This window comes from Beta vulgaris, chromosome 7 (genome assembly GCF_026745355.1).
Source record: "Beta vulgaris subsp. vulgaris cultivar EL10 chromosome 7, EL10.2, whole genome shotgun sequence".
In the NCBI taxonomy this organism is placed as follows: Eukaryota; Viridiplantae; Streptophyta; class Magnoliopsida; order Caryophyllales; family Amaranthaceae; genus Beta; species Beta vulgaris.
The window spans coordinates 7,521,348-7,545,995 of record NC_079208.1 but is presented as its reverse complement, the minus strand read 5'-3'; the positions used below and the strand labels follow the sequence as shown (position 1 = coordinate 7,545,995).

At 35.2% G+C, this 24,648-nt stretch overlaps 2 protein-coding genes across 4 annotated transcripts in view; one reads left to right on the top strand and one right to left on the bottom strand.

Moving 5' to 3' along the window:
- Window positions 1-1,455: 1,455 nt before the first annotated feature.
- LOC104898561 (GDSL esterase/lipase At5g03820) lies at window positions 1,456-6,979 on the top strand. Its single transcript, XM_010685655.3, has 5 exons — window positions 1,456-1,887; window positions 2,437-2,567; window positions 3,090-3,323; window positions 5,792-6,047; window positions 6,525-6,979. Exons 1-5 carry the CDS (start codon window positions 1,638-1,640, stop codon window positions 6,716-6,718), a joined length of 1,065 nt encoding a protein of 354 aa, XP_010683957.2. The 5' UTR covers window positions 1,456-1,637; the 3' UTR covers window positions 6,719-6,979.
- Window positions 5,104-24,648, bottom strand: part of LOC104898562 (E3 ubiquitin-protein ligase UPL7) — a 19,927-nt gene continuing 382 nt past the window's right edge. The window contains exons 2-15 of one of the 3 annotated variants that reach the window (XM_019250775.2): window positions 24,547-24,648; window positions 23,244-23,484; window positions 20,744-21,330; window positions 18,762-19,748; window positions 18,334-18,665; window positions 16,918-17,196; window positions 16,576-16,828; window positions 9,528-9,698; window positions 9,331-9,423; window positions 8,711-8,818; window positions 7,702-7,818; window positions 7,361-7,450; window positions 7,134-7,243; window positions 5,104-6,069 (exon numbers count right to left, since the gene is read on the bottom strand). The exon at window positions 24,547-24,648 is cut by the window's right edge and continues 21 nt beyond it. In XM_019250775.2, the coding sequence (XP_019106320.2) occupies window positions 7,160-7,243; window positions 7,361-7,450; window positions 7,702-7,818; window positions 8,711-8,818; window positions 9,331-9,423; window positions 9,528-9,698; window positions 16,576-16,828; window positions 16,918-17,196; window positions 18,334-18,665; window positions 18,762-19,748; window positions 20,744-21,330; window positions 23,244-23,484; window positions 24,547-24,648 (3,444 nt within the window). In that variant the 3' untranslated portion in view covers window positions 5,104-6,069; window positions 7,134-7,159. Of the gene's footprint in view, window positions 6,070-7,133; window positions 7,244-7,360; window positions 7,451-7,701; window positions 7,819-8,710; window positions 8,819-9,330; window positions 9,424-9,527; window positions 9,699-16,575; window positions 16,829-16,917; window positions 17,197-18,333; window positions 18,666-18,761; window positions 19,749-20,743; window positions 21,331-23,243; window positions 23,485-24,546 lie in introns of those variants that run through there. The other 2 variants (XM_010685656.3, XR_008967146.1) reach the window with 2 other exon arrangements.

Below are 24,648 nucleotides of genomic sequence, written 5' to 3'. Positions count from 1 at the left end.
TTATAAATTTCCATTACCACCCAATACCACCTCCCCAAGTGGTAATGGATGGTAATGAGTTTTTAGGAAGAAAATGGAAATCTTGGGATAAAGTAGCATTACCACAGGTAATGACATTGTATTTGTAGTACAAATTTACACTATAATGCATTACCATTCTCACCATTTATGGCCTCTTACCAAACGAGCCGTTAAGGTCCAATTCCCGACTTTCCAAACTCCAATATTTCTTCATTGACATCCATCAAATATCAAACACCTCTCAAAGCCTCATCTCTCATAAAGGTTCCTCAAATTAGCACCATGAGGAAGAAGAAAGAAAGACTAGGAAAGGCCCAACGCGTGGTCTGCCATGCTAAATACCGCTTTTTTTTTTGGGGGGGGGGGCTTTTCAGAAACTTGTGTAAGATGAATTACCTTTGGGCTATCTCGTAAGGGCCACTCACCCAGAGGCCCAACAAGCGCCAACCCCCCTCCCCCTCTCCAACAATATTCGAACCTTGATTTCCCATGTGGGAGATAGGAAGTCATACCATTGGACCCAAGAATCCTTGATATGCTAAATACCGCATATACGTGTTTCATGAAAGAACAATCTAACCTCAATATCGTCCAATGTAACACCCTAACCTCCTAATAAGGGTTGGGTTGATCTTCACCAAATTTGCATCTAGGACCAGTAACTGTCTTCAAATACCACCACAAGTTCTTTAGGCGCATATTATTTTTCCTTATTCGGATTCTAAGAAACTTCCAAATAGATTACTATCTCAAAACTACTCTAAGTTAAGCATGCTTAACAAGTGGAACATCTTAGCAATATAGCTCCTTAAACATTATTACTCTGATTTAAGCATGCTTAACAAGTGGAACATCTTAGCAATATAGCTCCTTAAATATTATTATGAAAAGGAAACAAGGAAAAAAAGTAAAAGACATTCAAATCCAATTAAAAAAAAGGCTCAAACGATTAGCAATGCTTTATAAAATACCCATGCGTCACCGAATTTTATATCAAATACTCATATGGTAAAAGGAGACTTTTTAAGATATCCTCATGTCTGTAGCTTTTTTAATTTTTGAAAACACACATAGTCAAATGATGTATTTTATACTCATTTGGCCATTTAGGCCGCATTCTTTTAAAATGAGATAATATGAACTAAAACAAACTAAATTGAACTGAAATAATAATAATATTAACACAAACAACAACAACAACAACAACAACAACAACAATAACGACAATGAAAACGACAACGACAATACGGAACTCAATTCCACTGAACTGAAAATAAGTCCAAAAGAAACAGAGCATAAGCCATTAATGAAACAACAGAGGATGCCTTCAATGGGGAAAATCACCGTTTAAGACGAAGAAATACACAACCGACTTCCCACCCCATAAAGAAAACTAACCAAAAAATTCAATACCTAAATAGCTTTCCTGCACATAGTTACTGTAGTAGTGTGGTAGGACTTGGATAGGTGTCCAACTTATGCAACTGATACGTACTCAGCCTCCTTTAATACAACCTCAACTACCCATCCCCTCAATAGTATTTTGAACCATCTATTTTACACACATACACACACTCTCTTCTCTCTATCTGACTATCTCTCAGTGAAAGGAAGCAATGAAAATGGTGTTTGCAAAAAGTGTGTTGTTTTCTTCTATTTTGCTTGTTGTTTTGGTTTCTCAACAAAGTAAAGCAGAGCCTCTAGTACCCATACTTTGCATATTTGGTGATTCTGTTGCTGATACAGGCAACAATAATGGCCTCTACACCATTATCAAAGCTAACTTTCCTCCTTATGGTAGAGACTTTGTAACTCACACTCCTACTGGAAGGTTTTGCAATGGCAAAATTGCCACTGATTTTACTGGTGAGTTCTTTTTTGCTTTTATTCTCTTCATATCACCCTGTATCCGTCGGATCCTAGACATTCCAACATTTAGGTCCAGCCACTTGATCCTTCATTTTGTACTAAATTCATTAAAAAAATTCTAAAATCGAGTTGAGTATCACACTTGGACACATACACGTGTTTTACACAAGTACTTAAAGTCCAAACAGGCCTGTCCCTTAGCATGTCCAAAGCTGACCATGGAACATGGTATCACTTTCAAAAGGTCCCCAACTTGACAAAAAAACTTTAAACATAAAAGATTTGAAATTGATAGTCAAAATATATGTAAGTTTTTTGAATTCAGCTCTTCTTGGAATATATCAAAAGATTTTGAAAAGAAAATTTTAGTTTGATGCATATTTGTTATTTGATTTATTTGTATATTTTAGTAGATTTTTTGAATTTTTTATATAGAGACCTACTTTTTAGTATTAACACAGGGCTTTCATATTGTTCGAGCCGACACTGATCCCGAGTAACACAAACTAGTTAACGGGTTTGAAATTTTGTGGTTGATTTTGGCAGCTGAGAATCTGGGGTTTTCTGCATATCCACCATCTTACCTGACCCAAGCAGCACAAGGAAAGAACCTACTCATAGGCGCTAACTTTGCTTCAGCTGGTTCTGGCTACTCCGAAAGAACAGCAAACTTATATGTAAAAACATTTCATATAAACCTTTTCATATAGTTTATGTATAAGTTATTATATATATGCATGCACACATGCAATAGCTTTGCTAGAAAAACGTTAGTTATTATTAAGTATGATACTATGGCTCCGTTTGGTAGGGTGTAAAACGTTTTCCCGGAAAACTGTTTTCCTCTATTTTCAGTTTTACATTGTTTGGTTGGCAAAAGAGTTTAAAACCATTTTCCCTTGGGGTAAAATTACTCTTCCAATAATGGAAAACCATTTTCCTTTCAAAATGAAGGGAAAACTATTATCCTTATCTCTCTTGTACACTCCTCTCACTACCTCCTTACTTTCCCCTTCATTTTTCTTTCATTTCATCATTTTTCTTACATCGAACCAAACAACGGAAAACTAATCTTGGAATTGTGTTTTCCATGAAAATCATTTTACACTAAAAATATTTTACGCCCTACCAAACGGAGCCTATATGATATATGATTGATTAATTTTTGTTGTGTGTGTGTATATTATTATATTGTGTAGAGGGCGATATCACTGACGCAACAGTTGGGATACTACAAAGAATATCAGAGTAAGGTGACAAAAATGGTGGGAAGTGAAAGAGCTAATAAAATGTTTAGTGGTGGAATTCATATTCTAAGTGCAGGAGCAAGTGATTATATTCAGAATTACTACATCAATCCTTATGTTTATCGACAGTATTCACCTGATCAATATGCTGACCTTCTCATGACCTCTTTCACCAACTTCGTTCAGGTCTCTCTCTTCATAATCTTCTTCATCTTACAATAAATCTATTTCTTAATCCTTGTTTTAGAAATATGTATTAAATGAGGTCGAAATAGAATTAATACTTGAGCCGTACGTTCTGAAATATGTGAAACAATTCTATCTAAAAGCTTTCACATAAAAAAGAGGAGTGTTTCACTTATTTCATAATGAATGAAGTATATTTTATTTAATTAGGTTCAAACAATCAATTTGTGCATGAAAATTTTCAAAAAGTTCTAATTATATAAGGAAAATTTTCTAATTTGAATGAAGTCAACTGACTCCACTAAATACAATGTACACCCGCCCTTCTCCTCTACTAGTTATATGGCAAATACAATATTTTTGGTCAAACTGTGATTGTTAATTATACCAAATAGTCAATACATATAAATTTGTAATTATAAAAAATATGATATTATGGAAGTATTGTGCAGATAAATCTAGCTAATCGTATAACTTTTTTTTAACTTTCATGTATCATACTGTAGTAATAGATTTTTATACTCAAAATAAGTTTTTAAGAAGCGTGTTTGTATGAAGGTATTTATTAATTGTACAAGCTTAATATTATTGAAATTCCCCAATTATCAGAAAAATGTCAAATTTTAACAAAGGTCATATTAAGATACATTGGTAAGTGTTATTAAAATTAATTGTGAAGCACCTTTCTGTGACAGCATTTTAGCAAATTTTGTCAAACCTATTCTACCTTAGCATTAATTTCATGGAGTGTCTTCGACAAACAATTCAGAGCAAACTCCAAACACTAGTCTTGATTTTTCCATGAAAAGCAACTTCCATGACTCTTCCTGTGTACTCCTTGATGGATTTTTTTTTTGGTAATTAACATAGATGATTTTGATAATTAATTAAAGGAAAAACTATATGCAGTCCTAAGGGCTCTATATAAGAAGCTAAAAATGGAGATAAGTTGCATTAATTGATCATTTATTACATCAGTTGATGCAAAAAAAATTCATAAATTTACAACTTATTTCCATTTTAAGTATTGTATTTATGTCTTATATGCAACCCTAAAGGCTGCATATAGCATAACTCATTAATTAATGGACTTGTGTTAAAAAGTTAATCATCTTTAAGATCTATCACTAAAAGAAAAAAAAAGCAAGCATTAAATATCCACTAACGACATTAAATATAGAAAGGAACAAAAGTTTGCATGAACAAACAAAACTAACCAATAGATTTTCATCAAATATTTCTAACAATAATACAGTCTAAAGAATAGAAATATTTAGAATAAGAACAATTTATTGGGATAATTTCAAATTATTACAAGCACTATTATATGAGATAGAAGGTGTATACACATAAAAACAAATCCAACAAAATTATTAATTTAACCACTAGCTCCGTCCTCTCCTCACCCTAGACAATTGTTTTTTGGGCATAAGAATTTGTGCTCAACAAATTTCATATACTTCCTCCATTTTTTAGTAATTTACCCAATTATCCCGTTATTTTTTCATTATAGTTATGAGAAGGTTATTTATATATAAGAAACATTATTTGACAAGAAAAACCAATACTCTTTAACATTCAACTATTATGTGAAAATATCTCTCAAAGATAGAATGATATTTTTGTTTATAAATAAGAAGAAATCCTTTGACTGCCCTCACACAAGACCCACCCAGAAATCCAATACAGGCCTCACTTTAACCCTACAACTACAACCCACCCCTGTCTCCCTCCCCCCTCCTTTTTTTATGTGAAACTATCTATCAATTAGAAGTATATATAACGACAGTAAAAAGAAAAACTAATTTATAATTCGATTGTCACATTATATATCCATGCACACTTTTTGATAATATTATTGTCAATTTTAGTGGGCTAAAACAATCCAAATCACATGTGGCTCCTAATTTGAAGATAGTAAATAGTTTCTTTTACACCGCAAAAACATACAAAACTAGAGACTAATGAAAGCAATTCTACTGTGTCTATATTGCTGCGCCAAATCATGAGCTTGAGAAACTAGTGACCTGTGAACTTTTGTGATCCTGCACCAACTAAACGAAGCAGCAAGATGCTGAATCTCCGCTAGGGTATGTTGGATAGAAATGTCGGACGCATGAGGGTAGCGGAGTAGTCTCACCAGAGTATCCGAATCAGTGTTAACAATAACTCTGCCGAATGCATTATTTTGCGCCAATAGAAGGGCCTTCTGACAAGCGAATGCTTCAGTAGTAAATTACAGGAACCATAATGGCTATAATCACATATGTATATACACATACATCATGTTACACTGATAAAAACAAAACAAATTGAAAAAAAAAAATTGTAGACAAATGAAGCTTCTTGGTGAAACCAAGTAAAATGAAAAGAAAAATAAGAGGAAATCTTTTTAAGTTTTCACTCCCTTTTTGCTTTTACAAAAAAATATTTATATATATTACACAATTTTTGGTTTACTTTTACAGACATTGTATGGGCTCGGAGTAAGGAGGATCGGAGTAACAAGCTTACCACCAATGGGGTGTTTGCCAGCAGCCATTACTCTCTTCGGAGGAGGGAGCAACGAATGTGTAGCAAGACTTAACAAAGATGCTGAATCATTTAACACAAAACTAAATGGCATGGCACAGAGCTTGCAGACAAAACTCACTGACTTAAAATTGGTGGTTTTTGACATTTACCGGCCTCTCCTAGAGATGATAGCACATCCCATTGAAAATGGTAATATCGCTGCTACCTGCACCTTGTATGCAAAATTAAGATGCTGTTAATAAGTAGACACTGCTAAAATATATTTCTAATTAATACGGGAGACTGGAGAGAAGAAATAATATGAAAAGAACAAGCTCAAACTCAAGGGAGTGTTTGGTTGGTAGGAATATCCTGAAAAAGTAGTATTCTCGCTTCCCCTAGTTTGGTCTGTAAGGGAGGGAAAATAGTTTTCACAAGGGTGAAACGTGATTTTCCCGAGGATGGAATAAGCAGCAATGCCATCTTCTCCCCTCCATTCTAGTAATTTACAGTTATGTTCAGCCTTGGAAAATGTTTTTCATGAAAAAAAAATTATGTACCACTGAAAATGGTTTCTTTTGATCCAGACAAAGCCTAATGATTGTGTCGTGAAGAATTGAAGATAGAATTCTATGAACAGTGTGATCTATAATTCATACAAGTTTTGACATAAAGTATCTGGTGCAGGGTTCTTTGAAACAAGGAAAGCTTGCTGTGGAACGGGGACAATAGAGACATCCCTACTTTGCAATGAAAGGTCCGTGGGGACATGCTCCAATGCTACACAGTATGTTTTCTGGGATGGGTTTCATCCTTCTGAAGCAGCGAACAGCGTATTGGCTGGTGCTCTCCTAACTCAGGGATTTCCCCTGATTGGTTAAATCATCATGAAACAGTTTCGATCCTTCTTCATCCATGGAACCACAGACCGGGGGCTTGGATCTTTCTGCTTCTCTGGCAGAGATAACATCTATAAAGGAGTGTAACTTGAGACTACTTGATTTTGCTCCATGTAAAGCACGTGTGCTTTAGTAAGAATTTAGTAGTACTAGCTGTGTTCCTAGAAGCTTAGTACTTGACAAGACACCAACATGTTGCTAAATATGCAGGGTCCGTCATTTAAACCAGGACAGTTCATTTAAGCCTATAGTTATTGTTTATTAGTACATCTTTCATATTAACCCTATCAAATTTATTGATCACTAAAGATCGCAGAAATAGAAAGTTAAAAATGCATTCCTTCAAAAAAAAAAAAAAAGTTAAAAATGCAGATAAACGAAAGCTAACGGATACCACCTGAATTAGTAAGCAGACAGAAGTACTCAAGAAAGTTCAAACCCTGCATTTGAGTTGATTGCATACAGAAGCTTTGCCCTCAATGTGCTTGCCCGTTTATATGTAGGAAGCTACAACAAGTGAAAAAGAGCAAGAATAAAAGAGTAAACAGGATGGAATTACCAAGATGATTTATAGTTCCACAATTGAAGTGACAATAACATAGCAATATCGTGTTTGAATATTACCTTTAGAGTGTTGTAGCATGTCGACGCTGAGGGTAACCGCTCCACATCCTGTCCTCCAATAGCAGCCCAAAGAGGCACATCACATGAAACCTGAGAGTTGGACAACATAACAAGAAGACCTGATATCTTTAGTCTTCCATCCACTACAAAATCATCATCATCATTATCATCATGTAGAGAGCAAATATTAATAAAAGCACATGATTGGGATTTTAAATGAAGTGCCCAACTGTTGAACATCAACGATACAAATAGTTCTTTAAATGAGCAAAAACTATAAATTTGTTTTATTGCTCGATTTACCAAATAATAAAGTTGGTATTTCAGTGTTATTGGAGTACCTTATGGATGGTAAAAGTTGGGTGCAAATGTTTAAAGCCAAGTAGTGGAGCTCGTGAACAACTTGTGACGAACTTGAGAAGCATACACCGTTCTTTTGGCTCGAAACCAGTCATAACCTGCCATAAAAGATATAGAAAAGTATTGCGAAATAAATTTCCAATCTAAATATCTTTTGCCAACTATGTGGGACTGTGGAACTCAAAACAAAGAGAAGAATTATCATATGCATTTACAGAGGTCAATAAATCTTGCATTTGTCGTGTAACATCTGGGCTCTAAAGAATATAACACTCAGAATTAGGTAAGCAAACGATATTTGCAGCTCACAACTTATTCACTTTCCCTCAAAGATCCAATAGATTCACAATTCATTCTCTACGAATCAGTTTTCTGAAGCTCTGATATCATCATTCATCACTAAGTCACTTGTACAAGAAGGGGGAAGATACTATATGATTTCCACTATTTCAGAATCACACAAGCATTCCATGTAAACACAGTAGAGCAATATGCTTTACCACCAATGATTGCCAAAGCTTTACTTAAACAAGGGATATAATACTTTAAACCAGAATCTTATTGGTTCACACAAACATGAGAATATTGATACCACTAGCTAAACAAGTACACAGATTACAAAGTTAACAGAAGGCTGCAAAGAGATTCACTCTATCTCATGTATTGATGTTGGGCATTAAAGTCTAAAGATGCAGCAAACCTCACAAGTAAAAAAGGTTCTTCATAAAGCTGTCACCTAACAACCCCCCAGGTACACTAGTCTCCAGTAGATGAGCACCTACATGGGAGTTTTAAATTCATCTGCCTTTGTATCAAGGTTGGAATGCGCCTAAGGATTTAGAGAAGTGGCACAAGCATAAGGTTGCTCATCTGCTAAATTCCACTGTAACCAATAAAAGGTTAACCTACATGATTCAAATATTAAAATCACAGATTTAGACGTATGGACTGAACTAGAAGAAACTGAAACAACCCAAAAATTCTAAATACCTCCCAAAAGAGTTTAACTGTTCGACTTCCGTCAGAATAGCCACCAGTATACCGTGTATTTTTCCTCAGATCGTCAACATCAATATCAATGTTGCCACCTGAAAGCAACTGTGGAGAATTTGTCATCATTTAAATCAAATACTTGAGATCACATGTGTTCTAACTAACATATACCAGATAATTCCAGATTTCATTACAGGCAACAATGATATACTTTTCAGTGAGAGAACACGTGCAAGCATGCATGTTTAAATAAAAAACCAGCGCAACTTATTCCCCGGTGCTTATTATTTCGAGTAGCAGGAGCAAGCTATTAACATAAACCTTTAGACCAGACCAAAGGTTTGTTTTAGATAAGCTATTGCTTCATGAATGGTGATCAACGTCATTGCCACATCATTCTTGCAGCCAATATGCCCACGAATTTAGAAAACTATAGCCAAGTCAATTCCAATGTACAGCTGTGCATCTCGTTTAACATAGACAACATCAGGGACACATTAAGTAGGAGTTACCAAGGTTTCATGTGTATTTGCATACTGAAGATTAAAAATCTTTCAAAATTTTCAAAAGTACCCCAGATAGGTTCAAGCAACAAGAAGCATAAATTGGAATAGTACCTGATTAAATTCACTGGCATTAAATAACTTCAACCAGGATGGTGAAATGAGATCCGTCAATCCTCTATAAAATGCATTTGATAGTGGCAAAATCTACAAATAACATCACAAGTGCTTCAGTTTATTACATAAAACCATGCCTAATAGCCAACAGGTCTGGAAAACACAATAAATTCACAGCAGACAGTTTTAATTACCTGCCGGTTCAGTTTATAATCTGCCATAGCATGAACATATTGTAACTTATTTTCATTAATCACACTGGTGTCTTTGCCGCCTGGTCTAAGCTCAATGATTAGCCTTTTGCCCAATGATTCCTCGGTGACAGTAAAATCAAGTGAAAGTTCTTTTATATCACCTTCATAATTCTGCAAGCATAAGCACATCACAAGTTACACATGCCTAAGACAAGACATAGCTATCAAGTCGAGAAATACTACAATCCATATGACCATGGTAAGTTTGTAACCAAAGAAAAAGATCTCTTTATGGGTATGAGTTTTTCACTTTTTCCACAATTATCTCAGTGCAAAAGCTAAAGCTCGCACACTTCAACCATTATAAGGAATTACGTATAACAATACAAGGTCATAACGTAAGACCTTAGGAGGCAGCAAGTTCTCTTAATCAGGAAAATAATACAAGTGTATTACAATTTTGTCTTTGTTACTTATACTATCCATATGGAGAGGGCGGATTATACCTTGAATCTCATCATGAGATCCCATAGGGAAGCTAGGTAGCCCAATGCATTATTTACACAAATCACATCAGTTAAAAAAAAACAATCCAAGTGAGCTAGCTGATAAGAAACCTTGTTATAATCGTTTCAAGCCTAAATGTGCTTGAACTCTCAAAAATGTCATCTATAAACAAGGTCTCCACTCTCCTGGAGAGAAGAAAGTACAAATTTGTGTAACCATATACTCCCTCCATCATAGAAAGATCTGAACACTTGCTGGGACACATATTTTAAGATGATAAATTGTAGTGTGGTTATCAAATGTGATTTTATATGAAAAGTAGACGTGATTATAGTTGGGGTATTTTAATTAGAGAGAGAAAGTTGGGTAACTTTCTATTGATAAAAGGTACCGTGTATGACCCAAGAGTGTAAAAAAATAATATATTAATAGTGGGACCATGTCAAAAATAAAAGTGTTCAAAATAATTTAGGACAAACATAAAAGGAAAGTGTTCAGACTATTCTGGGACGGAGGGAGTAGTCACAATTTACCAGAGAAGAGAAAGATCATATCCCCCCCTCATAATTGTAATAACTTCAGTGGCCTTCCCAAAGGATTTTCTAAGAAGCCAACGTCAAATCCTCAACTCAAACGTCGTCCTTTCTTCCAAGAAGATGCTCTCATGCTCCCATCACTACCTAACGACAACACAAGATACAAGCATGACAAACTGCGTACAATCAGATTAGGCATCATCACCACCCTTATCACCCATATCATATACTATGGTCCACTTATATGACAATTTCCACAGGACCATCAAATAATGTCCATACTTTCTTCCATCTATCTTGTCGATTGACATGGAAATATCAAACTACAGTAATATCTCTCACTTTCCATCAAACTCATACTCCCAAATCTTGTCAAATTCTAATGTAGTGTGAGTTTGAAATGACATTTTTGGTGTTTAATCTTTATAACTTCCAATTTTACAAAATCAAGAGAGTAGTAAGTGAGAAATTTACAGCTGGGGATTCCAATGACTTGATAGGAAACAACCTTTACTTATCCGCCAACTAGAAGGTTTTATCTCTAGATTCATCTAAATCTCCATTGTTTTAACAATCTAATAGTTTAATATCAACCCTCAAAGGAAGAAACAAGGTTTAGGTGACAGCCTCTTTCTTATGATATGGGTCAAAACAATCCGTCGCATTGTGTACATAACCCTAAGGCCTAAACCCTACTCAACCAAGGCAAGAATGAAGCATTAGAGCATCCTTATTCATGATCTTTAAAATAGATCACCCCACTCCCTCTCTCTAAAAAATATCACCCCACAGTATTTTCTCAACTATCCTCTTAAACATGAACAACAAAAAAGATCATCACAACTACTTTTTCCTCTCTCCCCACCCGGCTACTTTTTCTCTCTCATCACTCAACCGCCATTATAACAATATACTATATATATATATATATATATATATATATATATAATATATTTATATATATATATATATATATATTATATTATATATATATATATATATATATATATATATATATTACTTCTTAATAATATGAATATCCATTAATAATTGATGAAAAAATATTAATTAAATTAACAATAATGAAATTATCATTTCAATAACTAAATTATCGACATAATTAGCTTTTACTAATTAACTAGTATACATAATTAGCGTTTTTAATAATTAATTGAAAATTAAATTATCTACCACAATTCTGTAGGAGGTAGGTTATGTGATTAGGTGTGCGGTGGTTGTGAGGGAGGTGGTGGTTGAGAGAGAAAGGGAGATAGTAATTGTGAAAAGGATTGAGTTAGCTAAACAAACTCTTCATAATCATCACCTTCTTGGTATTGACTACCATATCATCACCATCGACCTCATTGTTTGGAAATTTGGTATTGAGAAAATTCATAATTATAATCAGATTGACGATGTGAAAGGTTGACATTTTGAGATGCATCATGGTAAAGGTTAGGGGTGTTAATGAGCCAGGGTGGCTCGCAAACTATTCGAGTTCGGCTCGGTCAAAGTTCGGCTCGGGAGGGCTCGGCTCGAGTTCGGGATCGGCTCAAGACCTTAACGAGCCGAGCTGAGCCTTCCTAAGTTCGGCTCGAGAGTTCGTTAACTAGCTCGAAAGTATTTTAGATATTTTTTATATAAGATATTAATGTCCCACATCGACATAGAAGGTGAACAACAACCTTATTCTCATTATAAAATCTTACTAATTTTCACTAGACTTCATTTTAAATTATGTCTTATTTGTATTATGGGACTATTTATAAAGTCTTTAATTAACTAGTTTAATTATTTTAAAATATTTATATAAACATTTATTTTAAATATTTATATAAACATTGAATACATCATATCTATAAAAAAATATTACAAAAAGGTGGCACTAAGTCAACAACTACATTCCCCTCAAAAAAAAAAGTCAACAACTACATATTACAAAAGGAAAAAAAAACTTGCATGCCTCTTGCAAAAAAAAAAAAAAAAAAATGCATGCTAGAGCGGTACAGCTACATCATACGAAATTGCAAATGTCCCACATCGGTGAAGTGCAGCTTGTGATTGCAAGATTTGTTATATGAAATTTCTGAAGTCCCACATTGGTGGGGAAGGAAAGGAAAGAGTGAACCTTTTGCATTAAAAGGATATGTGGATAAAGAGATACAAACTTCAATGGAAGTTGGGCCTATTTATTAAATGGGCATTACCTGACTTTCATATTAGTTTAATCTTGGCAAAAGTATGTTGGGCTATATTTTTATCAAAAGCCTAATGAATAAATTTTTTGCCGAATTTTTTTTAATATCTGAAATTTTTTATTTTCGAGCCGAACTCGAGCCGAGCTCGGGTTTGAGTCTTTCGAACTCGAGCCGAGCCTAGATTTTTAGGCTCGACGAGCTTCGAGCTCCAGCCGAGCTCAATCTCAAACATTTTCGAGCCGAGCCGAGCCTGTACATGTTCAATCTCGGTTCGGCTCGTTAACACTCCTAGTAAAGGTTATCATATTAAGGAGAATAATTTTTAGAATTTTCACCATATTGATTCGTAATTATTTGAGAGGGTTCCGATTATTTGAGTGATTTTCAGATATATTTGGGCAATTTTGTTGTCTTGCATTTGGTTTTTGAGCGGTTTTGATTTTGATTTCTTATATAATTAGGATCATTCGGATCCATAATTATAAGAATTTATAAACAAAGGACAATGGCAAGAAGAGTAATGTTATAAAATAGAACAAATAGAAGAAATTAGTGAAGATGGAGAAAATTAAGTGTCAAAAATATAGCAAACTAGGTCTCTATGTATAGAGCTCGGAGAAATAGAGTCGTCGGTTTTTTTTTTGTATTTTTTAAACTATAATTGTTGCAAAATTTACAACGATTATATTTTAATAACCAATACAGGCGTGACAAGTGTGATGCCGCGTGACAAATGATACTCCGCGACTACCGCTGACACAGGTGGAGCGTGTCAGCTCGACCCTCTCACGGCTCCAATCACAACGGCATCGTTTTGACTGGGAGAAAAGAAAAAAAATTGAGCTCGCGAATCAAGCCAGCGTGGGGCCCACTTGTCACGCGGCAGCACACGCCTGTATTGGTTATTAAAACATAACCGTTGTAAATTTTGCAATGGTTATATATTAAAAATAAAAATAAAAAAAATACGGCTCTATTTTTTCGAGCTCTATAAATATAGACCCATTTTGCTATATTTTGGACACAATTAAATTTTCATCTTTACTAATTTTTTTCTATTTTTATTTCATTACTCTTCTTCTATTGCTCTTTGTTTATAAATTCTTATAATTATGAATTTTAATAATCCTAATTATATAAGAAATCAAAACCAAAACCGCTCAAAAAACCAAATTCATAGACAACAAAATCACTTAAATACCTCTGAAAATCACTCAGATTATCGCCAACCCTCTCAAATAATTACGAATCAATAGAGTGAAAATTCTCAAAATTATTCTCCTCAATATGATAACCTTTACCATGAATCTCCATCTCACAATGACAACTTTTCATATTGTCAATCTAATTCTAATTATCGATTTTTTCAATACCAAGAAAATTCATCTCCAAACAATGAGGTCGATGGTCATGATATTGGTGGTCAATAATAAGAAGGTGATGATTATGAAGAGTTTGTTCAACCAACTCAATCCTTTTCACAATTAGTATGACCTTCTCTCTCTCTCTCTCTCTCTCTCTATATATATATATATATGAGCACCACCTCCCTCAAAACCACCACCCAATCAATCACAAAACCTACCCCCTGCGGAAACAAGTTGTGGTAGATAACTTATTTTTCAATTAATGATTATAAGCGATAATTAAGTATGCTAGTTAATTAATAAAAGCTAATTATGTAGATAATTTAATTATAAAATGATAAACCCCCTCAAAAAAAAAAAAAAATTATAAAATGATAATTACAATTTTATTATTATTAATTTAATTACTTAATATTTGTTTATCAGTTAATTAATAGATATTTCATATGAATAATAAATAAATAATAAATTGATAAGCGAGAAAAAGTAGTTGGATGGGGTCAAAAAAATAAGAGAGGAAAAAGTAGTTGGGATGATCTTTTTTGTTATTCATGCTTTAGAAGATAGTTGGGAAAAGATTGTGGGATGATATCTTTTTCAGACAAAACGTTAGAGAGGAAGTGGGATGATCATTTTTAAAGATCATGAATGAGGATGCTCCAAGGCTAATCTTCAGCCAAAAGTCAAAAAGTGCACTGTTCTATACCTTGAATCCTATTACTCCCTTGCTTTCTTTAAGTTGTTACTACAGGAAATGTGGGAAGAAACCAAGGAAGATTTACTTAATGCAAAAACTATATTACTTTTTGGAACTTTTCTCTTGCTTTTTAGAACTTGTCTCTTACTTTTGGTATTGCTCTCTTACTTTCTACTTCCTAGGACTTCTCTCTTAATTTTTTTTGTCCAAAAAAGATAATTTCCCATCAGGTTCAACTCAAAACAATTTAATGAGGAGACAAGGAACACTTTTAGAAGCTTAGGGAAAAGTAATTATGCAAATTGGCATAAAACAAAGAATTTTCTAAATTTATTGTGATCTTAAGTGACCGATAAAAAGCAACCAAAGATCCCATCTCCCAACAATCCTTTTGTTTAGGATTTTAGTGCAAATAGGCCCATATAGTTTCTTTGGGTAATATACTATTAATGATGATAAGTATTAATATCTTGACTTAAATATGTATCTAAAATATGCACAAACTAAGACTTATGTCATGAGCTGACTATTTGATGACTAGTCACATTACATATGCAGGCTAATGGAGTTCTCAGTCTTATCCAATGGTTGTGCTTCAATTAGGCAAGCGCAGTGTTGAGTTTGGATATCTAAGGTTATAGGAAAGAATGGTTAAGAAGAATGAGGGTAAATGAAGAATGTTTCTACAGTTTGTGTTTGTGTTTGCGAGCTTGCTACGTAACATCCCTATTAATGGGGCTCACATCAAATTTTCTAGAGTATTCTAGGTTCTAACCTCTTTAAGGAGTGGTGGTTAGCTAGAGTACTCAGCAGATGCACATATTTACAAGCCGTATATTCTAACTACCTCCTCAATACTTCCTTAGTCAAAATGTATGAAACATAGAGGCATGACACAAATATTGAGGAGGGCCATGCATGAGGAGAGAGAAAAACCACAAGCTAAACACTGTAAATTTCACGAATATAAAAACAGCCAAAAATAACAAGTTTTTCGTAAACCATAGGGATGATTTCTAAGATATTTGTACTAGGGGCATCTAGACCTTTCCCTACAAGAATTACTTTCTTTTAGAGGTCTATCCTTCATAAGTTTTCCACAACTATGCATTGGTGGCTCCAAATTGTCTCGCATCCGCACCAATGGCCCAATTAATTGAGGACAAGTGGAGATTTGGCAGGTGGTGGGTCGGAGATGGGAATAAAAGAAATATATCATGCGTGGTGAGACACCCCCCCTATATCAACTCATATTGAACATATACTTCCTTCGTTCTAACTAATTTCAATGTTTTCCCTTATTTGGAAGTTCCACATTAATTACAATGTTTACCTTGTCTGGCAATATCTATCCTAACACATTGGTCCCACATTTTAATTATCTCTCTAGTCTCTCCTCTTCACATGGCATTCTTAAGAAACGTGCCAATGAGTATATTTAATATCCTTACACATACATATGTACAGTCTTCGTTGGAGCAGTTGAATTGCCAATTAAAGAATTGATGTTCAAACAAATGCCATCAGCTTATCTCTCAAGAATAGCAGACAGATAACAGTTTGAGGGGACACTTGGTCGGTGACAACCAGTATGATGTCCCTTCTCCTCACCTGTATACTCTTCACAATTTATATTTCTGCTACTTGACGGATCTAAAAGATGATAATTCTGCTAATTGTATTTTACTCAAAACTAAGCTGAGAAAACAGTTCAAATCAAATATACTCAAACATCAATCATACCTTGACATACATCAGATTCCGATAGAGCTCTGGATCAAGTGCAGAAAGCTCATCAAGAAAGCAATAGCGGCCCAAAAGCTTTTGGACAAAAACATGTGAAAAAGAATAATCCAGTAAGATTCCTTCATACAGAGCTTTTCCAACGATTCTTCCAACAAATTCAATCATCTGAATACCATTCTCTTGAAATCGTGCAGCAGTATTAGGGATTAACAATCCCTCGGAAGTTGATGTCTGACAGAAGAGTCCATACCTTAGGATCAAGAATCCAAATCCAGGCTTTACTTACATGAAATGAAATATAATTACATCAAATAAAAGACAAGCATGCAGACAACTTACTGTGGGTCAAATGCTGCCTTTGAAATGTCAGTTAAGAATTCCTTGGACAAACCACCATAATCCAGTCCAGCCTCGGGAAGACCACATTCACTAACAAATGAAACATGTATGGATGATTTTAACCTTGTTCCCAGAGAATTCAGTTGCTCAAACCCATCCTCAATCAAATGACCCCTACGAACTACAATCGCAATGGATCGATCACCAGGGGCATTGAGTTCCCCAGCCATCCTGCGAGAAGTCTTGTCCATTTTGATAAACTCTCTAAAAATCTGAACCCTGCCAATGACGTAAACAAGTAAAGATATACATGACTAGTTTAGAGAAGGGTAGCAACAAAAACTGAGCTTAACAACTAGCAGATGATAACATCTAATTCTGAAACGTCAGCATGTCAATCATAGAATCATCCAATGTTTCTCAAGATTTCAAGGGATCCGAATATTAAGCAAATGATGGCCAGTGGTAATGGTGGTATTAGACTGTCGGGGGCTATTGGTGGAGCTTGTAATTGAGCTGGGGTGGATGGTATTTATGGTGGTGGTCAAGGTTGGTCAAAGGTAGTGAAGATGTAGAGGAGCTTATGTTTTTAAATCCCAAGGAGGGGGTGCAAACTCAGGATTAAGGGATCCGGGATAGTTCTAAACTGAAACAAAGGGGAAAAGGGACTTAAAAAAGATCAACCGAACACTCTCTAAGGGAAATAAAGATCTTGATTACTACCTTTCTTGGAACTCCCTACCAAACGTCCCATAAGATATAAGGACCACCTTTACAAATCAAATAGAGAGAATAACATAAGCATCCTAAACTGGCAGACATATCAGCCGTGCCCAGTGCTAAAGTTACAGCCTAGGCCCTAGAGGCTAAAACTTTAACAGCCACTTTGGTAGGCACTAATAATTGGTGGTAATGATAAGAGAATTTAGTCTAGTTTTGTACAAAAACTCCCATATTAATGTCCATGGCAGTGAAACTTCATTCCAAACATGTGTTTTTCTTCATAAATTTTCAAAATTATTCAATACCGCTTTCTCAAATGTTAATGGATTGTAAGAAAATTGAAGTTATTAGAAGTTTTGGGGTGAATTAGAATTATCATTAAAAAAACTAACATGGGATTTCCCTTTCAAATTAACACTAAAAAGCATTACCATTACTACCATTTAAAACCATATAGCAAAGGGGCAGTAAAAAATTTGAATATGCACAGGGAACATCTATGTAGAAATTCTGCACACCTCGTGCTTAGAGTCGTTGTTGAACATGTAACTTTTGTTTCAACTTCCAAGTGAACGACAAGTAGCAAATTCACAAGTAATTTTAAAATAAAAGATCTGCAAGTACATTGCAGGTCTTATTCATATATTCGAAAAATTATGCTTAAATCAAGGGAGGTTAGCTTCCAGTACCCACCTTTCTTCAAAAGGATACACATGAGGAGTCACAGTTATAAAAGAACCCATGCTCGGAAAGGCCAAACTGTCATCAGATTTGACATCCAACTGAACTTCATGGGTCCTGGCAGCCATAGCAATTGGAGGCCTACTCTTTCGAGCTGGTGAAAGCCACAAGGCAGGAGGGCAAAACCTATGTCTACAGTCCCGTTCATATAGCATTTGAAGACATCTAGAAGCTGCATCCATTATTGGTTTATTCTGTCGAGCTGTATTATGAAGCAAGCCATTGTAAACAAGTGTATTTAGCATTGATGCAATCCTGCGCTGCTGTTCTAAGGTGAAAGGAACCTGACTTATGCAACAAGATGTCCTGAGTTAATAGTGAAACCAAAGGGTAGTAAGCTTTCCAACCAATCAAAAAGTTTATATCTTTCAGAGTATTACCTGTTTCTCGTAGAATTCTATATCGTCAAGAACCAATAGTAGGTGGGCATATGAGGCACAGAACAGATGAATTAGACATAAATTTTCCTTTGAGATGCTATCAAGGCCAAATCTTAAAGATTCAACATCCCACTGATCATCTAGATTGCTTTCTCCCTGGTTGTCTACAACTTGACCATCTATCCCATCAGAGCTATTAGCTGCATCTGTCTGGGATTTTCCACTAATTTTATGGAATACATTAACCCATTTCGCAGCTCCATCTTTACTAGGCCGTTTTTGTTTTCTCTTTGAAGTCCCAGCAGACTTGTTGCCATACATTTCAGCAGTATGGTACAAGTCATTTCCAGAAGCTTGAGCTGCTTCAGGAAATAGAGCATGCTCCAGAATTCCCCAAATGCTGACCAGAAATCCAGGAGTAAACGAAAGCATATTAAGAACCGGCAATGGTCCAAGCATCCTATTCAAGGCTGAATATATTCTTATCATGTAAGAGTAATAATGAGCAATATCAAGCAGTTGCAAAAATTTAATGTGTTTTGGATCAGACTTTGACGTATATGAATCACTCTCATTTGTGACATTACCCTTCACTGTGACCATGAGTTTTGAAAGATGCCACTGTTGACAAACAGGTCTCAACAGGTCCATGTAATTTAAGGATTCAAAGGTTGGGGCGGCAAAATTTGTATATGAATCGGCAGCACTTTTCCCATCATCCTCCACTGCTTGTCTTTCTTTAGGTGCAAATCGATTACTCTCAATCTGAGTAAGGAACCTCTCAGCAAGCAAATTGAGCACATTGACATATCTAACAATGTCTATACCATCAGTAAAATTGCTCGACTCGATGGATTTATTTTCACTCCCTGTTACCAGACTTATAATGTTGGAAAGACTCCAACCAACATGAGGGATATAATTAGGGTCAGAAGCTCCAGATTGATCCATCCTTGAGTATTTGAGCAAGATTTGTTCACTTAAGATCTGCCATCACCTGCCATGAAATGATCAGCCCTCTGATGGTTTACATACAAGGTCATATGACTACATAGTTCATGCAAAAAAAAAAAAAAAGCCTCTTTTTAGAAAAGAATAGAAATGTTATCAAAGAGAAGAATTACAGTGAGTAGGAACCACAAGTCCACCAAACTCATTTTTTTTTAAAAAAAATTCACTAACACAAAAAAATAAAAGGGGATGCACTAAGTAAGACCCCATGAGCCTGAATCTTATAAGGATGGTAAAGAAGACACCAAACCGCAGAAATTCTATCATGTCAATTCAGGTGAAATTATTCACTCTCCACATTACTTTCACACCCCATCTTGTGAGGGTGTGATTGAAAACAGTACTTTCATGAGAGGAGCCTAGAGATCAATACGAGTAATACAAATACTAGACTAAGTCCGCTGGATTCAGCCATCGAAGCGTGAGAAAGGACCGTGTAATTTACACTACCAAGTACAAACAATTCAACAATGCTTTAAACAAAATTACAAATCACGAGGAAATTTTCTGATCATTCAAAACCATAAGTGCAAAACAACATATTTTGAGATATCTTACTTGTTGCATAAAATTATAATCTCAAACACCTAGAACCAGCAATACTTTGCGGCATATATCCTTTGAATCCCCTCTAGGAAGAATTAAGAAAAACATAATACCCTAATAAAAATTATTGGGATATGATATGGGAACGCCTCTATCACCACTTCAAACCCTTATTCAACACCATCAACCATAATTTCGCTGATCATCACTTCTCTCTCCTCTCCCACCAACGCAAGTGATATAATTAACATAACACCATACATTGCACATATTAAAATAACCAGCAAAATTTCATAATGATACACAACTTATTTAGTTGAAAACCATTTCAACAATGTCCAGAAAAGCAACCCTGAGTTACCTATTTAGGAATAAGAGGAGTGTTAAATAAGAATATTATATTATTAGCAGACTTTGTTACTCACCAGGAGAGTCTCAAAGCAGGGGAGTAGAGTAGACGTATGCCTCAAAGCACGCAGAAGTACAGCTGGGATACGTTGAACCAGCCAGGGTACTGTAAGGATGAATAAGCAATACTGCTCGGCAGCACATTGTATATCCAGCGGTAAAGAATCCTTTCCATCTGTGTAGGATGCCAGAAATGGTCGCAATACTAAAGTTATTGCACTGGCAGTAATCAGAAACGTATCATCCTTCTGAACAACACTTTGTGAAGCACAAGAAGCATCCAACTTAGTCATGTATCTCCCAATAGATCTATATACGCCACTTTTATCACTGCCAATAAATCTAATCACGTCCTTCACTGCTCTGTCTGCATCCTCACATTTTCCGTCAGATATGCACTTCCATCCCCTTGAATCAGTAAGGTTGATGACCAAACGCATTAACAACGCTGTAACAGAGACAACTTCACAACTCCCTCTAGAATAATTATCATAGTCTGCAAGTACGAATGAACACAAAGAGACTAGCTTCTTTACTTGATAGCTCCATGTTCTTTGCTCCTCGATTGTACCAATTGCTAAAGAACAGAAGTTTATTGCTTGGTCTACAGATAGAGATAGAAAAGTATAAGTAGACTAATACACTAGTTAACAGTGGACTTAGATCTGCTCCATCTTAATGACAAAAACTGCAAAGACTGTAGAAAATAGAAATGGACATAGAATACTCCATATACAACCTCATAACCCTTCTTAATTTCTTTCACGAATGTGTAACATTAATCTGCCAAAAATGCCTAAACAGAATCATCAAGCACACACCATTCTACAGCACATATATATATATATGAAACGATAAGGTATATGCGACGCCAGTCAAAGACATTAAAGTTTCATTCATGTTCAGCACATGCAGAAACTATAACAGTCAGGGAATCATCACCATTAACAAAAAACAGAATCAGCTAAGGGAAGGCAAGAGAAATAAAAGAAAGCATTTGCCAACGTATAGAAATTTTACCCTGATAAAAATCAGAGGCACTTCTACAATTATCTCATGGAAGCAAAATGCATTTAGCAGCCTTCTAGAGTTAACACAGAGACTTGAACAGCTTTCAATAAATGAAATAGGAACAGAAATAGATGAACGGTTTATGACCATGAAATCCACAGCAAGGATATAGAGCGTCTTTCATTATAATTTAATGGAAAGATATAGAAGAAAAGATTGACTATCCCTGTAACAAATGGAGTGTTCTAATGGATTTCCTGTACTCCCTATTGGAGTATTTGGAAATCCCACGTGAAGTATACATAAGTCTCTCCAAAATATACTATTAACTCTTGTAATAGAAAAAAATCGCAAAAGGATATATGTTTCATAAAGTCTAAATGCATAAGTTCTAAAAAGCACAGTTATAGGACTCTTCATAAGTGTGCACTGTTGACATTAGAATTTCCAGCAATTAATCATTATGAACTGACGCAGCCTACCATAAGCTGCAATCCAATGCAGCAACAAGCGGTAGCAAACCAGAAACAGACTAGAAGTTTACTAGACGAGGCTGCACAGTGTGCCAAAATACTATACAGCCATGCAGCACAATGCTTAGCGAAATCAGATTTTACCCCTTACTGGAATTTGCACAAAATTTACTTGAGACGTTTCAAGACATTTTTACACATTGCAAACGACTAGCATAAGTTTCTGATTCTCCACCTTGATATATTTGTGAATGGTGCCCAAAATCACAACCTGTGCTAGTGAACTTCACCAATTTCCGGGCCTTATATATTTACTATAAGCTTTAGGCTACTTGATGAAATAAATCAAAAAAGTAATATGGGTCTGTTTGTTGCATCCAATAGAATCTTCAATGACAACTAGTTAGCAAATGTGATAAATAGTTAGGGATATCTAGGAATTTATGCAAGTGGCTACCTAGAAATAAAAAAAGAAGCTAGAAGAGATGGATGAGAGAGAAGATATTCCAGGACCAAGGAGTTAGGGAAACTGGAAAATGATGAAGAAACAAAATGCAACTCGGGGGCAGTGATTGGTGAAAGAAATAAGCTCAACAATTTTTGAAGGGCTTAAGTATGCAAGTCGGGTCAGATGCAAAAGAGCTGCAATGATGCATAGACCATTGTGGAACTATGACAAGTTGGAATCATTGTTGTTGGACAAGCATTCCTATCACATACTCCTTAACCAGAAATTCGAACGTGAAAAGGTTAAATAATTAAAATTCCTACCCATCAAACAGATCTCATTTTTTATGCTCTGAGTAAGCAGCACACACTCACACAAGGCAGTCCCCCGTAAGAAAATAAAGTGGCAGACAGTCACCTCACCGGAACATGTTACATGGCAATGTCAAATCCACACATATTTAATCAAAACTGAGACACTTCAGACCAGTCAATTCTATATAAATTCAATTATTCAAGCATATCCAAATAGATAAAGAATTGATAAGTCATAACAAGTCAAAATAAGTACAATATATACAGTTACCTGTCGAATTCAAATTTTCCAATAATATCACAAAACAACTGCGCATAGAGTTCACAGCCTGGGTTTGGATGGTGCACCGTCTGAGAGATAAATGAGTCACAAAAAACAGGAAGGGCCTTAATAAAGAACAGGAAATCCAGGTTTTCTTCATTGGCCTTGAAGCATCATGCACTGAACGGTTCCATTCCTTTTGAAACTCTAATGCCACTCTCACTGACACATTGTACCGCCGCCAAACCCTCTGATGACGTTTATGAGAAAGTTAGCTCAATTTGAAAAGGGATCTGAAAAACTCTTGAATGCTTTTTATTGGTAACTTTCACCAAACACACAACATATGCAAGATCAAATGATCTAAAAATTGCAAATAGAGTCGGAAACACATTGCTTCTTTAACATAATTTATTCATGTTAAAGGTCCTTTGAGAAGATAACCTTTAAAGTGAAGGTCTTTACCAGCACAAGCACTAACTATTCCCAACACAAACACCAATGCACAGAATTTCCCTCAGACTAAGATTCTATGTCAAATGCAACAATAGCCAATCACTAACGACTTAAAATGCTGTAGCATGCAACAGAAAGAGTAATGTGTATGTCTCACTATCTCCTCCAGCATATTTAGCAATAGAAATCTAGACCTTTATATAAAAGATCAAGACTTGCTCCTAACTAAATAGTGAGCCTATATGTTACTATTAATTAGGAGAGAAGCAAGGCCCTATTCAGTTCACTCTAAAACCACAAGTCAAGTAAAAATGTAATAATAACGTTCAGTTCAGCAAAAATAAGTTCACTTCAGAGAAAAAAAATCATTAAATTAAATAAGAGAAAACAATATATTATCCATCAAAATAATATTAATTATGTAAACATATGTTCAATTCAGCAAAAATAAGTTCACTTTAGTAAAAATAAGTTCAGTTCGATAAAAATCAATTAAAGTGGACAGTGCCTAACTAGTGAAAGTGTCCTCGATCACTTGTTACAAGTTATCATTGCATCTGCGTCTATTTTCAGCAAAAATAAGTTCAGTTCGATAATCAGTTGAAGTGAACATGGCCTAACAAGTGAAAGTATGTCTCGATCACTTGTTACAATGATCTACATTTATGCAATACTATTGTAATCACCTTTCTTAATAAAACTAAAAATTGCAATTCTTCTCATCTCCAATAATAACCCCAACATTTAGCCAACTTAGCAATCATTTCGACAATGTAGCGAAATCATAAGCAAATTAAGTCACATTGATAATCAAATAGCAAATCACAACATGAATTACACGAGAAAGAGAGAAAACCTGGATAAAAAGAGCAGCGGAACTAGCTTGCCTAGCAAAATTACGGAGTTCTCTTTCATGAGAGACCTTTTCAAGAAGCGCACCCCTTGTAATTTCCCTAGC

What these genes read in the sequence shown, in the direction of transcription:
- LOC104898561 (XM_010685655.3), top strand. Translation starts at nt 1,638, where the DNA reads ATGAAAATGGTGTTTGCAAAAAGTGTGTTGTTTTCTTCTATTTTGCTT. An exon ending in AATTGCCACTGATTTTACTG is followed by an intron (nt 1,888 to 2,436) that starts GTGAGTTCTTTT and finishes TGATTTTGGCAG; the next exon opens with CTGAGAATCTGGGGTTTTCT. An exon ending in AAAGAACAGCAAACTTATAT is followed by an intron (nt 2,568 to 3,089) that starts GTAAAAACATTT and finishes TATATTGTGTAG; the next exon opens with AGGGCGATATCACTGACGCA.